This window comes from Heterodontus francisci, chromosome 2 (assembly GCF_036365525.1).
Source record: "Heterodontus francisci isolate sHetFra1 chromosome 2, sHetFra1.hap1, whole genome shotgun sequence".
NCBI classification, from domain to species: Eukaryota; Metazoa; Chordata; class Chondrichthyes; order Heterodontiformes; family Heterodontidae; genus Heterodontus; species Heterodontus francisci.
In genome coordinates, this window is record NC_090372.1 from 134803915 (window position 1) to 134822050 (window position 18136).

The window sequence follows — 18136 nt, forward strand, 5'->3', positions numbered from 1 at the left end:
CCAATATTTGTCCCACAATCAACATCACGCAAAAAAGATTATCATTATCTGGTCATTATCACATTGCTGTTTGTGGGAGTTTGCTGTGCGCTTTCTGTCTGCCGTGTTTTCTACATTACACCAGTGAACTGCAGTTTAAAAAGTATTTTATTGGCTGTAAAGTGCTTTGTGATGTCCAGTCGTTGTGAAAGGCACTATATAAATGCAAGTATTTCTTTTTTTATTTGTACACATCAGGTAACATAATGAAAGGCCATCGGCCTGAAATGTTAACTCTGTTTCTCTCCACAGTTACTACCAGACCTGCTGAGTATTTCCAGCACTTTCTGTTTTTATAACATGCTCTAGTGATTTAATTGGTAAAGACATCACCTAGTCTCATACCAAACTATCCAAACTGGCTAAGTTCCAGGTTAGAACCCTGGTGTATCTTAAGTTGATCTGTAACTGCCCTCAGCCCCTTTGCTGCATTGTAAGTGACTTGTGAATTCAGGCTTTATATACATTGATCCTGTATGGAACTCACTCCTTTCATGATGTAAAATACTGTTGGACTTGACAGCAAAACCAAACACAGTTCTTTGAACTGCTTACACCAAATACACCTTTACTCCACAGAACCTCGAAGTTACATGGAAGGTATCAACCATTCCGTAGTGGGATCAGACAGCACTAATCCATCTTTCCAGCGATCTTTTGGCTCAATGTGCTCAGTCTCCACCAGCAGCCAATTCCCCAGGACAAACAGGTGGGACACCTTTAAAACTACGTTCAGATGTATGCGCACATTCGTGTGTTAACAGCTGCCTGTTAAAATGCAGTAGTAACTTATGTGTGGTGTAGTCATATTAATTTATTGATGCAATTAAAATTCAAATAAAGAATGAATGCAGAATTGGATGCTCTTTCACTGATATAGATTTTAAAAAGTTCATAAATATTCCTAACTTCTTGCGGAGATGTATTTCACCAGGCAGCTGTTTCTGTTGATGCTCCACACGTCTGAACCAGGGAGTCCCTGGAGTCAGGAGGATGGCTATTATTCGCTAATAGGTGTTTTTTTTGAGCCTTGCAAATACAGTGAAACATTTTGACATCAAACAGATGCCAGCTTTTTGTTTAAAGCTAGTATTTCAAATGTTGAAAGAATTGTTGCTCGTGTTTATAATCCTTGATTTTCACCAAGCACATTTGCCCAATGTTTGTTTCTGTTCAGTCGTTATATATAACTATATCCCTTAAAAAACTTAAAATGCTGCATTATTTTTGGTGTGAATATTTTCACTGAGTCCTGTATCATTTAAATTACTAGGCCTGGTGGCAGAATACTGGTGCAGAGTGGCTTTTAAGATGTTATACCATCATTCTGTGTTTCCTGCAAGTGTGAGGAAGATCAGAGGCTCATTCTAGTGTGTTGAACTAGACCTGTGTTTATAGTATTGATATATCGATAGACGATCTGTAGCAAGAGGGTGTTTTTAGGAATAATATAGCAAGTATGGGGAGCCCATACTTCCAAATGCAGGCAAGTTGGATTAATAATTTATTCTATGCATATAAAGATAAATGAGATCAGCTGAATTTAAATTCATTAGGAAATGTCCTTTCTTCTGTATGCCACATTCTTCATACATGACAGAAGTTTAGCCTAGTTCAGGGGTCAGCAACCTTTTTTACCTGAAGATCCTTTTTTTTAAAAAATTGTCTAAAATAAAAACTATTGGGAGCAGCAAGATGAAAAAATAGTCAAAGAATGGAGTAAAGACGTATGCATACCTTAAAAGGAAAAAATTGATTATTGAGAATCTAAGGAACATTATGTGTTTTCTTGATGCTGTAAAAAGTCATTTGCTTTAACTTTTCTCTGACGCTTATCAGAATGATTGCAGTTATTACTGAATTTGATGTAATTTCAATCTTGTATATAGCTGGGGCAAAAGTCCAGTTGCTACATCCCAGGAATAGGTAAAAACTGTTATTTTTGTTAAAAAGTTGAAACTTGATGCTACCCAAATCTTAAATTTGCCTTTGGCTTCGTCAACCTTTTTCCTGGAGAATCATGACGGCACCTTTTCTTTCACTTCAAGTTGGATATTTTTCGATAAAGGTTAATTGCTGGGCAGAATTCAATTTTTAGTTAACAACTTAACATCTTAAAAGCCACTCTGCACATTTCATCCCACATCAGACACATACAAGTCCTGTTTGGCTTGGCAGCTAAACAAAATCTAGTCATCTCTAAGCTAAAGTTAGTATTTTCATCTTCTATGACTGCTGCAATGCCATTCAGCCCTTTTGGTTTCTGTGATTGAATTCATTCTATTTCTAAATATGATGCTTATAGCCCCTTTATCCCTTGCAAATCTTTTTGTAACCAAATGTTTTTTTGACGAACTTTCTCAAAAATCAGAGATATATGCACATTAAAACATTTTTTTTTGCATCTTGTGATATTGTTTTATTCCAAACTTGTAGCTCATGGAATAAAAGAGACAGAGGCAACATGGATACGAAATTGGCTGAGTGACAGGAAACAAAGAGTAGTGGTTAATGGATGTTTTTTGAGCTGGAGAGAGGTTTGTAGTGGAGTTCCCCAGGGATCAGTGTTGGGACCCTTGCTTTTCCTGATATATATTAATGACCTAGACCTTGGTGTGTAGGGTACAATTTCAAACTTTGCAGATGATACGAAACCTGGAAGCACTGTGAACTGTGAGGACGATAGTATAGAACTTCAAAAGGGCATAGACAAGTTGGTGGAATGGGCAGATAGGTGGCAGATGAAGTTCAATGCAGAGAAATGTGAAGTGATTCATTTTGATAGGAAGAGCATGGAGAGACAATATAGAATAAAGGGTTCAATTCCAAAGTGGGTACAGGAGCAGAGGGACCTAGGTATATATGTGCATAAGTCATTGAAGGTGGCAGGACAGGTTGAGAGAGCAATTAATAAAGCATACAGTACCCCGGGCTTTATTGATAGGGTTATAGAGTACAAGAGCAAGGTAGTTATGTTGAAACAAAAACAAGAAATGCTGGAATCACTCAGCAGGTCTGGCAGCATCTGTGGAAAGAGAAGCAGAGTTAACGTTTCGGGTCAGTGACCCTTCTTCGGAACTGACAAATATTAGAAAAGTCACAGATTATAAGCAAGTGAGGTGGGGGTGGGGCAAGAGATAACAAAGGAGAAGGTGCAGATTGGACCAGGCCACATAGCTGACCAAAAGGTCACGGAGCAAAGGCAAACAATATGTTAATGGTGTGTTGAAAGACAAAGCATTAGTGCAGATTAGGTGTGAATACACTGAATATTGAACAGCAGCAAGTGCAAACCTGAAAAAAAACCTGAAAAAACAGTGGGTAAGCAAACTGAACAAACTAAGATGAAATGAAATAAATGCAAATAAAGATTGTAAAAAAAGGAAGAAAAAATAACTAAAAATGAAAGTAAAATGGGGGCTGTCATGCTCTGAAATTATTGAACTCAATGTTCAGTCCAGCAGGCTGTAGTGTGCCTAATCGGTAGATGAGATGCTGTTCCTCGAGCTTGCGTTGATGTTCACTGGAACACTGCAGCAATCCCAGGACAGAGATGCGAGCATGAGAGCAGGGGGTAGTGTTGAAATGGCAAGCAACCGGAAGCTCAGGGTCCTGCTTGCGGACTGAGCGGAGATGTTCCGCAAAGCGGTCACCCAGTCTGCGCTTGTTCTCCCCAATGTAGAGGAGACCACACTGTGAGCAGCGAATACAGTATACTACATTGAAAGAAGTACAAGTAAATCGCTGCTTCACCTGAAAGGAGTGTTTGGGGCCTGGGATAGTGAAGAGAGAGGAGGTAAATGGGCAGGTATTACACCTCCTGCGATTGCAGGGGAAGGTGCCCTGGGACGGGGACGAGGTGGTGGGGGTAATGGAGGAGTGGACCAGGGTGTCGCGGAGGGAACGATCCCTTCGGAATGCTGACAGGGGAAGGGAGGGGAAGATGCGACTGGTAGTGGCATCACGCTGGAGGTGGCGAAAATGGCGGAGGATGATCCTTTGGATATGGAGGCTGGAGGGATGAAAAGTGAGGACAAGGGGAACCCTGTCACGGTTCTGGGAGGGAGGGGAAGGGGTGAGGGTAGAGGTGCGGGGAATGGGTCGGACACGGTTGAGGGCCCTGTCAACCACAGTGGGGGGAAATCCTCGGTTGAGGAAAAAGGTCATATCAGGTAAAAGAGACAAACGAAAATCCCGTCGGAGAGAAGAGCAGAACTTCTTCAAGGTAGGCATTCCTGGAAGAGAAGTGGCAGTGAATTAAACACTAAAATAAAAGCAAAATACTGCGGATGCTGGAAATCAGTTATGTAGTTATGTTGAACTTGTACAAAACACTAGCTCGGCCTCAGCTGGAGTATTGCGTCCAATTCTGGGCGCCACACTTGAAAGAAATGAGGGCATTGGAGAGAGTACAGATAAGACTCACGAGAATGGTACCAGGGATGAGGAATTTCAGTTATGAAGATGTATTGGAGAAGTTAAGACTGTTTTCCTTGGAGAAGAGAAGGCTGAGAGATGATAAAGGTTTTTGATAAAGGTATTCAAAATTGGGAGGGGTCTCGACAGAGAGAAAAACTGTTCCCACTCGTGAAAGGATCAAGAACGAGAGGGCACGGATTGAAAGTATTTGGTAAGAGAAGCAAAAGTGACATGAGGAAAAACTTTTTCATGCAGCGAGTGGTTAAGGCCTAGAATGTGCTGCCTGAGAATATGGTGGAGGCAGGTTCAACTGAAGCATTCAAAAGAGAACTAGACAGTTATATGAAAAGGAAGAATGTGCAGGGTTATGGGGAGAAAGCAGGGGAATGGAATTGAGGGAGTTGCTCTTTCAGAAAGCCAGTGCGGATACGATGGGCCAAATGGCCTCTTGCACTGTAATGATTCTGTGAAGGCTATTCAAGTGGCATACCACTTTTTACAGCCCAACAGTGTAGAAACCAAATTTTTGATTAAGCAAATGAATAACTCGATAAGGAACGTGTGATTTTTAAAAATTCATTCATGGGATGTGGGCGTCGCCGGCCAGGCCAGCATTTATTACCCATCCCTAATTGCCCTTGAGAAGGTGGTGGAGAGCTGCTGCCTTGAACCGCTGCAGTCCATGTGGTATGTACACCCACAAAGCTGTTAGGAAGGGAGTTCCAGGATTTTGACCCAGCAACAGTGAAGCAACGGCGATATAGTTCCAAGTCAGGATAGTGTGTGGCTTGGAGGGGAACTTGCAGGTGGTGGTGTTCCCATGCATTTGCTGCCTTTGTCCTTCTAGTTGGTAGAGGTCGCGGGTTTGGAAGGTGCTGTCTAAGGAGCCTTGGCGCATTGCTGCAGTGCATCTTGTAGGTGGTACACACTGCTACCACTGTGTGTCGGTGGTGGAGGGAGTGAATGTTTGTAGATGGAGTGCCAATCAAGCGAAATGCTTTGTTCTGGATAGTGTCGAGCTTCTTGAGTGTTGTTGGAGCTGCACCCACCCACGCAAGTGGAGAGGATTCCATCAGACTCCTGGCTTGTGCCTTGTAGATGGTGGACAGGCTTTGGGGAGTCAGGAGGTGAGTTACTCGCTGCAGGATTCCTAGCCTCTGACCTGCTCTTGTAGCCACTGTATTTATATGGCTACTCCAGTTCAGTTTCTGGTCAATGGTAGCCGCTAAGATGTTGATAGTGGGGGATTCAGTGATGGCAATGCCATTGAATGTCAGGGGGAGATGGTTAGATTCTCTCTTGTTGGAGATGGTCATTGCCTGGCACTTGGGTGGCGCGAATGTTACTTGCCACTTATCAGCCCAAGCCTGGATATTGTCCAAGTCTTGCTGCATTTCTACACGGACTGCTTCAGTATCTGAGGAGTCATGAATGGTGCTGAACATTGTGCAATCATCAGCGAACATCCCCACTTCTGACCTTATGATAGAAGGAAGGTCATTGATGAAGCAGCTGAAGATGGTTGGGCCTAGGACACTACCCTGAGGAACTCCTGCAGTGATGTCCTGGAGCTCAGATGATTGACCTCCAACAACCACAACCATCTTCCTTTGCGCGAGGTATGACTCCAGCCAGCGGAGTGTTTTCCCCCTGATTCCCATTGATCTTAGTTTTGCTCGGGCTCCTTGATGCCATACTCTGTCAAATGCTGCCTTAATGTCAAGGGCAGTTACTCTCACCTCATCTCTTGAGCTCAGCTTTTTTGTCCATGATTGAACCAAGGCTGTAATGAGGTCAGGAGCTGAGTGGCCCTGGTGGAACCCAAACTGAGCGTCACTGAGCAGGTTATGGCTAAACAAGTGCCGCTTGATGGCACTCTTGATGACACCTTCCATCACTTTACTGCTGATTGAGAGTAGACTGATGGGGCAGTAATTGGACAGGTTGGACTTGTCCTGCTTTTTGTGTACAGGACATACCTGGGCAATTTTCCACATTGCCGGGTAGATGCCAGTGTTGTAGCTGTACTGGACAACAGCTTGGCTAGGGGCACAGCAAGTTCTGGAGCACAGGTCTTCAGTACTATTGCCGGAATATTGTCAGGGCCTATAGCCTTTGCAGTATCCAGTACCTTCAGTCGTTTCTTGATATCACGCGGAGTGAATCGAATTGGCTGAAGTCTGGCATCTATGATGCTGGGGACTTCAGAAGGAGGCCGAGATGGATCCATCAACTCGGCACTTCTGGCTGAAGATTGTTGCAAATACTTCAGCCTTGTCTTTCGCACTGATGTGCTGGGCTCCCCCCATCATTGAGGATGGGGATGCTGTCTCGTTCTTTGTTTTGTCATTTTCTTAACTTAATTTTTTTAGGCTTTTTTCATGATAATACGATCCAACTTGAAAAGATTGGGAACCACAAATTAGATGTTAAAGAGCCACATGCGGCTCTGGAGCCGTGCATTGCAGACCCCTGGCCTAGCTCAACAAATAGTGAGGAGACTGCGCTTTGCATGTATGTGAAAATGTTGTCGTAATGTTTTGATTATGCACAGTCGTAAGTGGTCCCCTGCACCTACACCATAATGCTCTAGCACATGTGATAAAGCTCTACTTTGTTTGTCCTCATTTAATACTTTTTGTTCCTTGTGGCAGACCTCTCATTACTAAAGTTTTGAGGCTAAAGGACTTTATATTCCAATTAAAAGAACAATATTATAGAGAGCCTAACACCCATGAGCTAGCTTCCAGTGTTAATGCTGTTAAATTAATTTTCCAGATTTATAAATCCAGTTGAAACTGAGAGTTCAAGTAATAGATTTGGTCTAAGAAATGGATTTAACAGCATAAACACTCGGAGCCAGCTGAATTAAATAACCAATATAAAGGTAGCTGAAGTCTCCATTTCTTGATTTGATTAATGAGGCAGAATATTATATATGCCAGTAGTTTACTCCTACCTATTTATGTTTCATAGAATCATAGAATGATATAGCACAGAAGTAGATCATTCAGCCTATCATTCCTGTGCCAGGTCTTGAAACAGCTATCTAATTAGTTCCTCCTCCCTATTCTTTCCTTATAGACTTGCAAATTCTCCCCCTTCAAATATTTATTCAATTCCTTTTTGAAATTACTATTGAATCTGCTTCCACCACCCTTATAGGCAGGGCATTCCATAACAACTCACTGTATGAAAAAATGTTTCCTCATGTTGCATCTGGTTCTTTTGCCGATCACCTTGAAATCTTTCAAAAAAAATCTTTTTTCCTCTATCAAAACCACTCATGATTTTGAACACCTCTATCAAATCCTCCCTTAACCTTCTCTAAAAAGAATCCCAGCTTCTCCAGTCTCTCCACGTAACTGAAGTCCTGCATCCCCGGTACCATTCTAGCAAATTGGGAACAGTAACAAACTGTTTATATTACAGGACGTATAATGTAGAGCCCTGGACTAATGATCTGGTGACATTCATTCAAATCCCATCACAGCAGCTGGGGAATTTAAATTCAGTTACTGAAATAAATCTGGAATAAAAAGCTGGTATCAATAATAGTATGCAAGAAACTCATGGATTATAGTTAAAGACCCATCTGTTTCATGAATGCCCTTTAGGGAATGAAATCTACTGCCCTTTCCCAGTCTTACCTATAAGTGACTGCAGATCCACAGCAATGTGCTTGCCTCTTAACTGCCCTCTGAAATGGCCTAGCAAGCCACAGTTGTCAAGAAGGTTGCTTTGCTAGTGACGTCCAGATCCTGTGAATAAATAAAATAAAACTCCTCTACACCCTCTCCAAGGCCTTTCTATTTTGGCCTGGATTTTGCAGTCAGCTGTGAAGGAACGCGCTTGCTATTCATCGCGCGTACAGCTTAGCGCTGTGGATGTACCTGCACCACATGGACTGCAGCAGTTCAAGAAAGTGGTTCCCCACCACCTTCTCAAGGGCAATTAGGGATGGGCAGTAAATGCTGGCCTTGTCAGTGATATCCACATCCCATGAATGAACAGATAAAAAGGCTCCCTGCAGACATTTTCAGGTTTTTGAGTAGCACTTTACAGTTCCTAAAGATCATTTACTTCACGGTGCCCTCTACAGGGGATCTATGGCCTGTGTGAGTGCGGCAAACAACAGCTAGGCTCTTCAACCAATTAGATTAAAGAATCCTCACTGAGGCAACCAGGAAGTATGAATTAGAATATTTTATCATTTTAATATCACATACAGAATGTGAAATAGAGAAAGAAAAAGATGGGTTATCAGAGGGTGATAAAAGAGACAAAGAATAAGTAAAACAACATTTTTAATTTTTCAGCAATTAAATTATGAAGGAATGAGATCACACATTTGTAAAATGAAATTTCCAGTATAAGGGAGGTTGTTCGCAGTAATTAAGACGCATCACACATTTTTTAAAAATGCATTTATACTTGACTGCACTGGCCGTAACTTTTTCTGGAGTGTTCAATGGCTAACTGGTGTTTAAGCACCACAACTTCCCACCCTTACATGCATTTCAATGCCGAGTCGATCAGCAATGTACTAGTGCAGTGAAGCTTGTGGAGAAGCAGGGTATTTTGGGCAACAATTCCTTGATTTCCGTGTTTAACTGCGCATGTGTGGAGTCTGAAGGTTGTTTTCTGATTTATTCCGGTATAACGTGAGTCCTGTGAACTTGACCATTATTCTTAACACAAAATCCGGCCCTTCGTGTTTCTTTTTAGGACTCCAAAGACAGATTTTTAATCTTGTTTAGGTGTATGTCTGGCACTGCTCATGAGCATCATCAATCATGAATGTTTATTGTATTTTGTGCAATGTTTAAAGCCTTCAGTGAGTTTGGCACAGGCCTGCTAACCTAACTATGGAAGCACTTGGTTTACTTAGATATAAGTGGTGTGTTTCACAGCTTTGTGCTGAAGGACTCACTTTATAACCAGAGCATAGGTAGGGCACATTCTTTGCACTGACTCTGCCTTTGTAATCTTTTTAGCTCTTATGTGCTGTTGCTCTTGTTTGTTTCTGCCTACTTTATTTCTTGTTTAAATTACTATCTAGGGAGTGTAGAATTAGTCACTAGTGTCTTCATACCACTTAAACAGCATAGCTTTTCTTCTGTATGCTTATCCTAAAAAGATCTTCCTAGTATAATATTTCTGGAGCTCATTGATACTTCAGTTTCCTGAGGAACCTGGAAAAAAAATGCAAAATCTAAAACATGCTTGATATATTAAGACACCGCTACAATATTATTGTGTGCTTTCCATGATGACTCATATAATTACCATTACCTGGCAACCATCAAATGCATAGGGTTTAAAATGACCTTGAAGGTTGGGAAATGGCATGCAAGATGCTGTGCCCTAAATTAATATCCAAATAAAGCTCCCACTCGTTCGAGGCAGACACTGCCAATAACAGCATTCCCAGCCCACAGTAAATTATATGTGAAAAACAGTGGGCAGAGATCCAGAGTTACAGATCTCTACTCACTTTTCTGATCAGGATTGGGCAATTTGTGTTCATCTATTTGATCATGCTGATCAGAAAATCTAGGCTTCACTGCCAAGGTGAAATAGAATCTAGTGAGATGGTCAAGTGCTCCTTCAGTGTTGCCACCAGGATTTCTGTAAAGTATAATAGCAGATGTTACTGTCTAATGGGTTTCTCTTTTTGTAGTAGCAAAGTGGAAGAATAACTGGTTTGAGACTATCTGCTTGCTTCATTTCTTTTTGTCCCTTCTTTCTGCCAGAGTAAAAAGCACTCTTTTCATTCTGCTCCCGTTTCGTTACATTTTATCTTTTCTTTCTGAACAATTTCTGTAGTCATTTCTTTTTCTTTCAATAAAGTAAAAACAAAATATTTATGGATGAATTTTTTGGGGATGAATTTTTTGGGGCTTCTTCAACTTGTCCATTGTAACCTTGATGGAAGAGCCGCAAAACCCCCAGAAGAACAGTATAAAATGCCTTTATGCCATATTCATGGAGGTTCTCATAGCTCTTTCAATAAAGTTACAGCAGGCAAGCAGGAGAGCCCCTGTGGAGCTTCACCCCCTGTATATCCTGTGTTGGACAACTGCCGTATAACCCCTGCCCACACAGCAACTTACACCACAAAACAAAGGCAACCATGTTGCATCAGCCATCCTTCTTCCCACACAAGCCCAATGCAAACAGGTTTTTCCAATCTAAAGCACATATAGAAGCAGGAAGGTTTTCTTCTTGTATATGCTGGGTGGAGCTCCTTAACACAGTAAATAAAGTATATCGTCAACAGCAGTTACATACTGCAGTTTCCCGCAGCACAACAATAAAAAGATAGATGGTGCTTCCTTCCCACACTGCAGAATAAAACCCACAGAACGTCTGCAAAAAACCCACATCCTACCCATCAAACAAAAGGAAAAAATGGCCCACAAAAGAATAATTACAGGATTTAGAATGTTATATTTAAATGCATTTAATTTGGACCCAACTTCAGTCCCAGTTAATCTCTCTCTCTCTCTCTCTTTCTTTCTCAAATCTATTCCAGTCCCCTCTGCTTGTCAACCAACATGCAGCTTTCTTCTATTTCTATTTCACCATGAATATGCTCACAGTCCAAGTCAAGTATTTGAATCCAGGATGCTGGGACTCTTGTAAGTGTCGGCAGGGCTGGCAAGAACCTGCAAAGATATTTTAAAGTTTGAAAGCAAGGATGTGGTAACACAAGGACTGGCAGCTCACTAGCAAACTGATTTGGACTGGAGGCTGGGTGAGAGACCAGCAGGCTGAGTAAAACTTAAGTCATAGAGTCATAGTCATAGAGTTATACAGCACAGAAACAGGCCCTTTGGCCCATCATGTCTGTGCCGGCCATACAGCACCCAACTATTCTAATGCCATATTCCTGCACTTGACCCGTAGCCCTGTATGCCATGGCGTTTCAAGTGCTCATCTAAATACTTCTTAAATGTTGCGAGTTCCTGCCTCCACCACCTCTTCAGGCAGTGCGTTCCAGATTCCAACCACCCTCTGGATGAAAAAATGTTTCCTCAAATCTCTCCTAAACCTCCTGCCCCTTACCTTAAATCTATGCCCCCTGGTTCTTGACCCCTCCACTAAGGGAAAAAGTTTCCTCCTATCTAACCTATCAATGCCCCTCATAATCTTGTACACCTCAATCATGTCCCCCCTCAGCCTTCTCTGCTCTAAGGAAAACAACCCTAGCCTATCCAGTCTCTCTTCATAGCTGAAATGCTCCATTCCAGGCAACATCCTGGTGAACCTCCTCTGCACCCTCTCCAGTGCAATCACATCTTTCCTATAGTGTGATGCCCAGAACTGTACACAGTACTCCAGCTGTGACCTAACTAGCGTTTTATATAGCTCCATCATAACCTCCCTGCTCTTGTATTCTGTGCCTCGGCTAATAAAGGCAAGTATCCCATCTGCCTTCCTAACCACTTATCTACCTGTGCTGCTGCCTTCAGTGATCTATGGACAAGTACACCAAGGTCCTTCTGACTTTCTGTACTTCCTAGCGTCCTACCATCCATTGTGTATTACCTTGCCTTGTTAGTCCTCCCAAAATGCATTACCTCACACTTTTCAGGATTAAATTCCATTTGCCATTGCTCCACCCACCTTACCAGCCCATCTATATCTCCCTGTAATCTAAGGATTTCCACCTTACTATTTACAGCACCACCAATTTTCGTGTCGTCTGCGAACTTATTGATCATGCCTCCTATATTCACGTTTAAATCATTAATTTGTACACTACAAACAGCAAGAGTCCCAGCACCGATCCCTGTGGTACACCACTGGTCACAGGCTTCCAATTGCATAAACAGCCCTCGACCATTACCCTCTGCCTCCTGCCACTAAGCCAATTTTGGATCCAATTTGCCAAATTGCCCTGGATCCCATGGGCTCTTACCTTCTTAACCAATCTCCCATGCGGGACCTTATCAAAAGCCTTACTGAAATCCATGCAGACTACATCAACTGCTTTACCCTCATCGACACATCTAGTCACCTCCTCGAAAAATTCAATCAAGTTCGTTCGACACGCTCTCCCGCTGACAAAGCCATGCTGACTATCCCTGATTAATCCCTGCCTCTCCAAGTGGAGATTAATCCTGTCCCTCAGAATTTTTTCCAATATTTTCCCAACCACTGATGTTAGACTCACCAGTCTGTAATTACCTGGTTTATCCCTACTACCCTTCTTGAATAATGGTACCACATTCGCTGTCTTCCAGCCCGCTGGTACCTCTCCTGTGGCCAGAGAGGATTTGAAAATTTGTGTCAAAGCCCCTGCTATCTCCTCCCTTGCCTCACATAACAGCCTGGGATACATCTCATTTGGGCCTGGGGATTTATCCACTTTTAAGCCGCTAAAACAGCTAATACTTCCTCCCTTTCAATGCTAATATGTTCAAGTATATCACAATCCCCCTCTCTGATCTCTACACCTACATCGTCCTTCCCCACAATGAACACCGATGAAAAGTAATCAGTTAAAACCTCACCTATGTCCTCCGGCTCCACACAAAGATTGCCACGTTGGTTCCTAATGGGCCCTACTCTTACCCTGGTTATCCTCTTACCCTTAATATACTTATAAAACGCCTTGGGATTTTCCTTTATCTTACCCGCCAGTGGTTTTTCATGCCTCCTCTTCGCCACCCTAATTACTTTTTTAAGTGCCACCCTACACTTTCTATACTCCTCTAGTGCCTCCGCTGTTTTCAGCGCTTGGGATCTGCGTAAGCCTCCTTTTTTTCCTGATCCAATCCTCTATATCCCTTGACATCCAGGGTTCCCTGGAACTGTTAGTCCTACCCTTCACCTTAATGGGTACATGTTGGCTCTGAACTCTCGCTATTTCCTCTTTGAATGACTCCCACTGATGTGATGTCGACTTTCCTACAAGTAGCTGCTCCCAGTCCACTTTGGCCAGATCCTGTTTTATCATTTTGAAATCTGCCTTCCCCCAATTCAGTACCTTTATTTCCGGTCCATCTTTGTCCTTTTCCATAACTACCTTAAATCTTATGGTCACTATCCCTGAAATGCTCCCCCACTGACACTTCTACCACTTGACCGGCTTCATTCCCTAGGATTAGGTCCAGTACTGCCCCTTCCCTTGTGGGACTTTCTGCATACTGGCTCAAAAAGCTCTCCTGTATGCATTTTAAGAATTCTGCCCCTTTTAAGTCTTTTGCACTAAGACTATCCCAGTTAATATAGGGGAAGTTGAAATCCCCTACTATTATTACCCTATTATTTTTACACCTCTCTGAGATTTGCCTACATATTTGCTCCTCTATCTCTTCCTGACTGTTTGGAGGCCTGTAGGAGACACCCAGCCAAGTAATTGCCCCCAAGTAATTGGTGAAGGCTGCAACAGTTGGGCTGCCAACATTCTATGTTGATTTGGTCTAGGCTCACATGAAAGAAGGAGAACTCTGAGCAAAACCAAGCGAATGGTCCCTGGCCTGAAATGACTGACGATTGAAGTGGCTTTCATTCATTTTAACTGTAGAAATTGAGAATAGACAATACTAAATATTAATACCAAGTCCTACTAGTCGGTTAGCCTGGACTCTTTGCATCTCTACTCTGGTGGTCAAAATTAACCATTATTGCAACATAAGATTGAGCTGAGCACTTGTAATTCCAGATTTTGAGTTGCATTAGTTTATGGTAGTGCTGCAAAATTAGACAACACTTGTTGATTGAATACTATGAATGAAATGTTGAGTTTTCCTCAGAAGTGAAATGGATCTGAGTTGCCACACAAACCACAAAACTGGCATCCTAGTAGGTAAAACAAGGGCAGATGAATAAGATTGATTTGTTAATATGTATTATTTACATTCATTTTAATGTTAGATTTTGAGAATATATAGCAAAATGGAATGCTTGTAAGAACAGTTCTTGAAAGGGGATATGATCCAGTGTTTCAAAATACAAAGAGACAAGGATAAGGGAAGTTTCATTCTGGCTTTATGTACTAATAAATGCTTTATTTGTTTTTCTTAAATTATTATTTTTTTATCCCCGATAGCCCACCTACCTGGTCGGAGAGTGCCCAGAAAGGAGCGCAACCTGTAACTGGGGTTAGCAGATCAATAGAAAGTTATTTTGGTTCCTCTGAGTTTTCTGTTAACTCAGGAAGTCCACCACGGGAGGCCTCTATCTTGCCACACTTTCCTTCGCCAGAATCACAAGTTGTCTCTCCTAACAGCCACCCTATTCACATGAGTAAATCTGAGAGCCTCACTTCAAACCTACAACAAGGCAGAGCTGGAACCCCCACATTGCATCCTTTGCCTGCAGATTCTAGTAACCAGGGTTACCTACAGTACAGTGTCAACAGTGGACCTCAGTATGATGGAGAACAAGCCATACTATCTAGCCTTTCTACAGGATCAAACAACACCGCTTCAAACGTGAACTCCCCAGCAACTGGTTTCCTGGGTAATGGTAGTGTGCAAGAGGGAGTGCTTACAGCAGTTAGTGGACAGGCACAAAGCAGTGCAACTCTGATGAATGATGCTTCGAATCTGAATGTGCATCCTCCACTGCCAGAGAAGAAAAGGATTTCTGAGGGAGATCATTCATTTGCCTCCATCTCACCAGCTTCAAGTGGCTTTTCAAGTCCTCACAGTGGAAGTACAATCAGCATTCCATTCCCTAGTGTCCTTCCTGACTTTTCAAAAGTCATAAATACTTCTGTTGTAGAAGGTAAGTGCTGTGATTTTCATTTATAATCGTTGATTAATAGATTCCATATCCAAACATCTTTGCAGAAAATGAATAATTCTTTTATTTAAATACTCTGCTTTCATTATCCAGTTGTGTTTACAGAGAATTAATAATCCTTTTCTTTATATAATTGACTTTCACTTCTGGCTAACAACCTTCTCACCAGGAGGGTTATAAAGGACAGCTATTGGAAAGCTGCATGCTGAGCACCCAGCCCACCCACAGCTAGAAAACCACCACACAAGAGGCAGCAGCCCCACCTTGTTTACATTACATGGTTGCTGCTGTAGTCGAGGATGTCATCAACAGCACTATTGTAATTTAAAACTGGCATTGAACACCCTGAATTAACTTGCTTCACTTTTTGTTTTCCCAATATATTTAGTTGGTAGCAACTTAACATGGCTGGAATACAAAATGGGGACAATTATTTTGTAATATGTTGGGAATAAGCTTTGCTTTCCCAATCAAGTGTGCTAAAATGCAACTCTCACCATAAGGTACTGCAATTATTTTAAATGGATACACATAGCTGGATTTTACCTTAGGCGGACAGGAATTTGCCACTGACATGAAAGTCGGTGGCTAACCCGCTTCCGCCTAGCCCGGGGATCCGTCCCACATATTACGGGTCCCCGGGCTTTCACTTTCCTGAGGTGGGACTTCCACCCATTTGAGGGAGGAGGTCCTGCCTCAGTGAGTTGCTGGACAATCATCGGGCCGGCAGCTCTTAGTCCCAGCAGCGCCACTGGGAGCAGTGGCCACTGCTGGGACTGCAGCCCAGCCAACACCAAGGAGCCTGGAGGGAAGGTGAGAGAAGGTTACCTCACCAGGGGGATCGGTCCTTCCCTGGTGAGGCTGGAGTGGTCGTTTGGGGGGAGGGGGGCATCTTGGGTCCCGGGGGTGGGTTGGGAGGTGGGGGCGGCCCTCAATCGGGCACCCTGTGCCTGACTGCCATGCCCCCCCCCCTCCCCCCGCCACCCCCCAGCCGGGGCGTGGAAAGGCCGGCAGCCATTGCTGGGCAGCCTTTCACATCCCCAGCACGCCCGCTTGCCACAGGTAAAATACCCATGGAGGCGGGTGAGGGCCCTTAAGTGGCCATTAAGTGGCTATTTAAGGGCCTTGATTGGCCTCAGGCGGGCGAGTCATTTCCCACCCCCTGCCTGACATTGTAAATTTGACTGGAGGCGGAAGCGGGGCGGGTAGGCCTCCCGGAGCCTCACACTCAATTTTATGCCGCCCCCACGCCTCCATCCGACCCATTGGGGCGGTGTAAAATTCAGCCCACAGTTTTGGAGCAGTTTAGTGTATATAGTTAGGAATTGTAGGATTACCAATGGCCTTGGAGTTTGAGACAGGACTTACTATTATATTACCGTAACATTACCACAGAATTTGTAGACATTTGCTAGCTGCTACAGAGATTCTCGTCCATAGTTTGCAGAGTTGGAGCTAAAATAGTTGCAGCTCTGTTACAGTAAGTTTACTCGAGCAATGCAAGTCTTGTGATGGCTTTTTGCCAGTTCAAGATTAGACTCCACCAAGTGTGCATGCCCTGCTACTCTGCTGAGGGTGATTCTTCACAGCTTTTTAAAACATTTTTTAATATTGGTTGTCTACAGGAAGCAGGTATTTCCAATTACTGCAAATTACAAGAACCTTTACTGTAGAATTTTGTCTTCTACCCAGGGAATTGCAGGGGCTGAAAGGGGGAAAGAAAGGACGTGGGCCTTTCATCTCAAGGCAGTGGCTAGATTCTATGGGCTAAGGAATGAATCAAGACTTTCTTTCTGGCAGTGCCCAGTGATCACACTTTTTTAAAAAAGTGTCTGAAATTAAAACAGAAAAGGCTGAAAAATACATAGCAGGCCAGTTAGCATTAATACAAGGTTGAACAAGTTCATGTTTCTGGTATACACTAAACCCTTCATCAGAACTCTCTGAATGGCTAGCTGAGTTTTTGACAGTTAACATAAAATGACCAGTTCCAAACCTTCAACTCTTTTACTTTCCCCTCATGTACTCATATTTAGCATTCAAAATCAGAGTGTAATTTTTTAAAGATACATTGTATGAGTATTTTGAAGGCTAGAAAGATAATTTAATTCTCTAGAACATTAATTGAGCTACAGGAGAACTAAGCTCGGAGTGGAATACAGAAAGATATGCGATTAGTGTTAATCTTAAAAAGTTTGGACCATAAGGATTACTCAATACCGATATACCTTCTGGGAGAGCAGCAGACAGGAGTGGACCTGCAGGAGGAACACTGAGCGGGAGCAGTTAAATGATAACAGCTAAATAAAGCCCGAGGATCGCAGCCTATAGCACTTAACTTCCGGGAGAGCAGCAAACCTGAGTTTGGAAAAAAAAGTGAACAGTGACATCACAGGAAAGCTGCAACATGATTGGTTGGCCAGTAACTGCTGTTAGGGAGTATCAGTATGTAGCTGGGTTAGTACACTACTGTTAGGGTGCGTGTGTAAATGGCTATAATTTAGAAAATCTTCAAATTTATGTTACTACCTTATAATGTACTCAAGCAGAAAGAAAAAGCTGGTGAGTGTACTGTTCTGTTTTATTTTAAAGCAGTTAGATTTATTACAGAAGTTGTTACTACTATTGATAACATTTTAGTATTGGTAAGGTATATTAATAGTGGTAAGATGGATTAGTTTTAGTAAGTGGACATCCCAGGGAAGGAGGTAGGTGATTGGCTGGGTGAGACTTCAGAGCTACAAAGAGCACGGAAGGGGAGAGAGCGCGATGAGGCAGAGGGAGCTAGTCGGTGACTATCTGGTGGGTATTTTCTTTTTTCTGCTGATTTTTATTTTTCTCTAACATTTAAATTTTAAAAAATTCATTCATGGGATGTGGGCGTCGCAGGCCAGGCCAGCATTTATTGCCCATCCCT

The 18136-nt window shown here is 42.7% G+C and overlaps 1 protein-coding gene across 7 annotated transcripts in view; it reads left to right on the forward strand.

The window, feature by feature from the left end:
* The window catches only part of LOC137347116 (tensin-3-like), a 547175-nt gene that overhangs the window by 495680 nt on the left and 33359 nt on the right, over positions 1 to 18136 (forward strand). For all 7 annotated transcript variants that reach the window (XM_068011228.1, XM_068011236.1, XM_068011247.1 and 4 more), the window contains 2 exons: positions 619 to 748; positions 14522 to 15201. In XM_068011228.1, coding sequence (XP_067867329.1) covers positions 619 to 748; positions 14522 to 15201 — 810 coding nt within the window. The remainder of the gene's footprint in view (positions 1 to 618; positions 749 to 14521; positions 15202 to 18136) is intronic.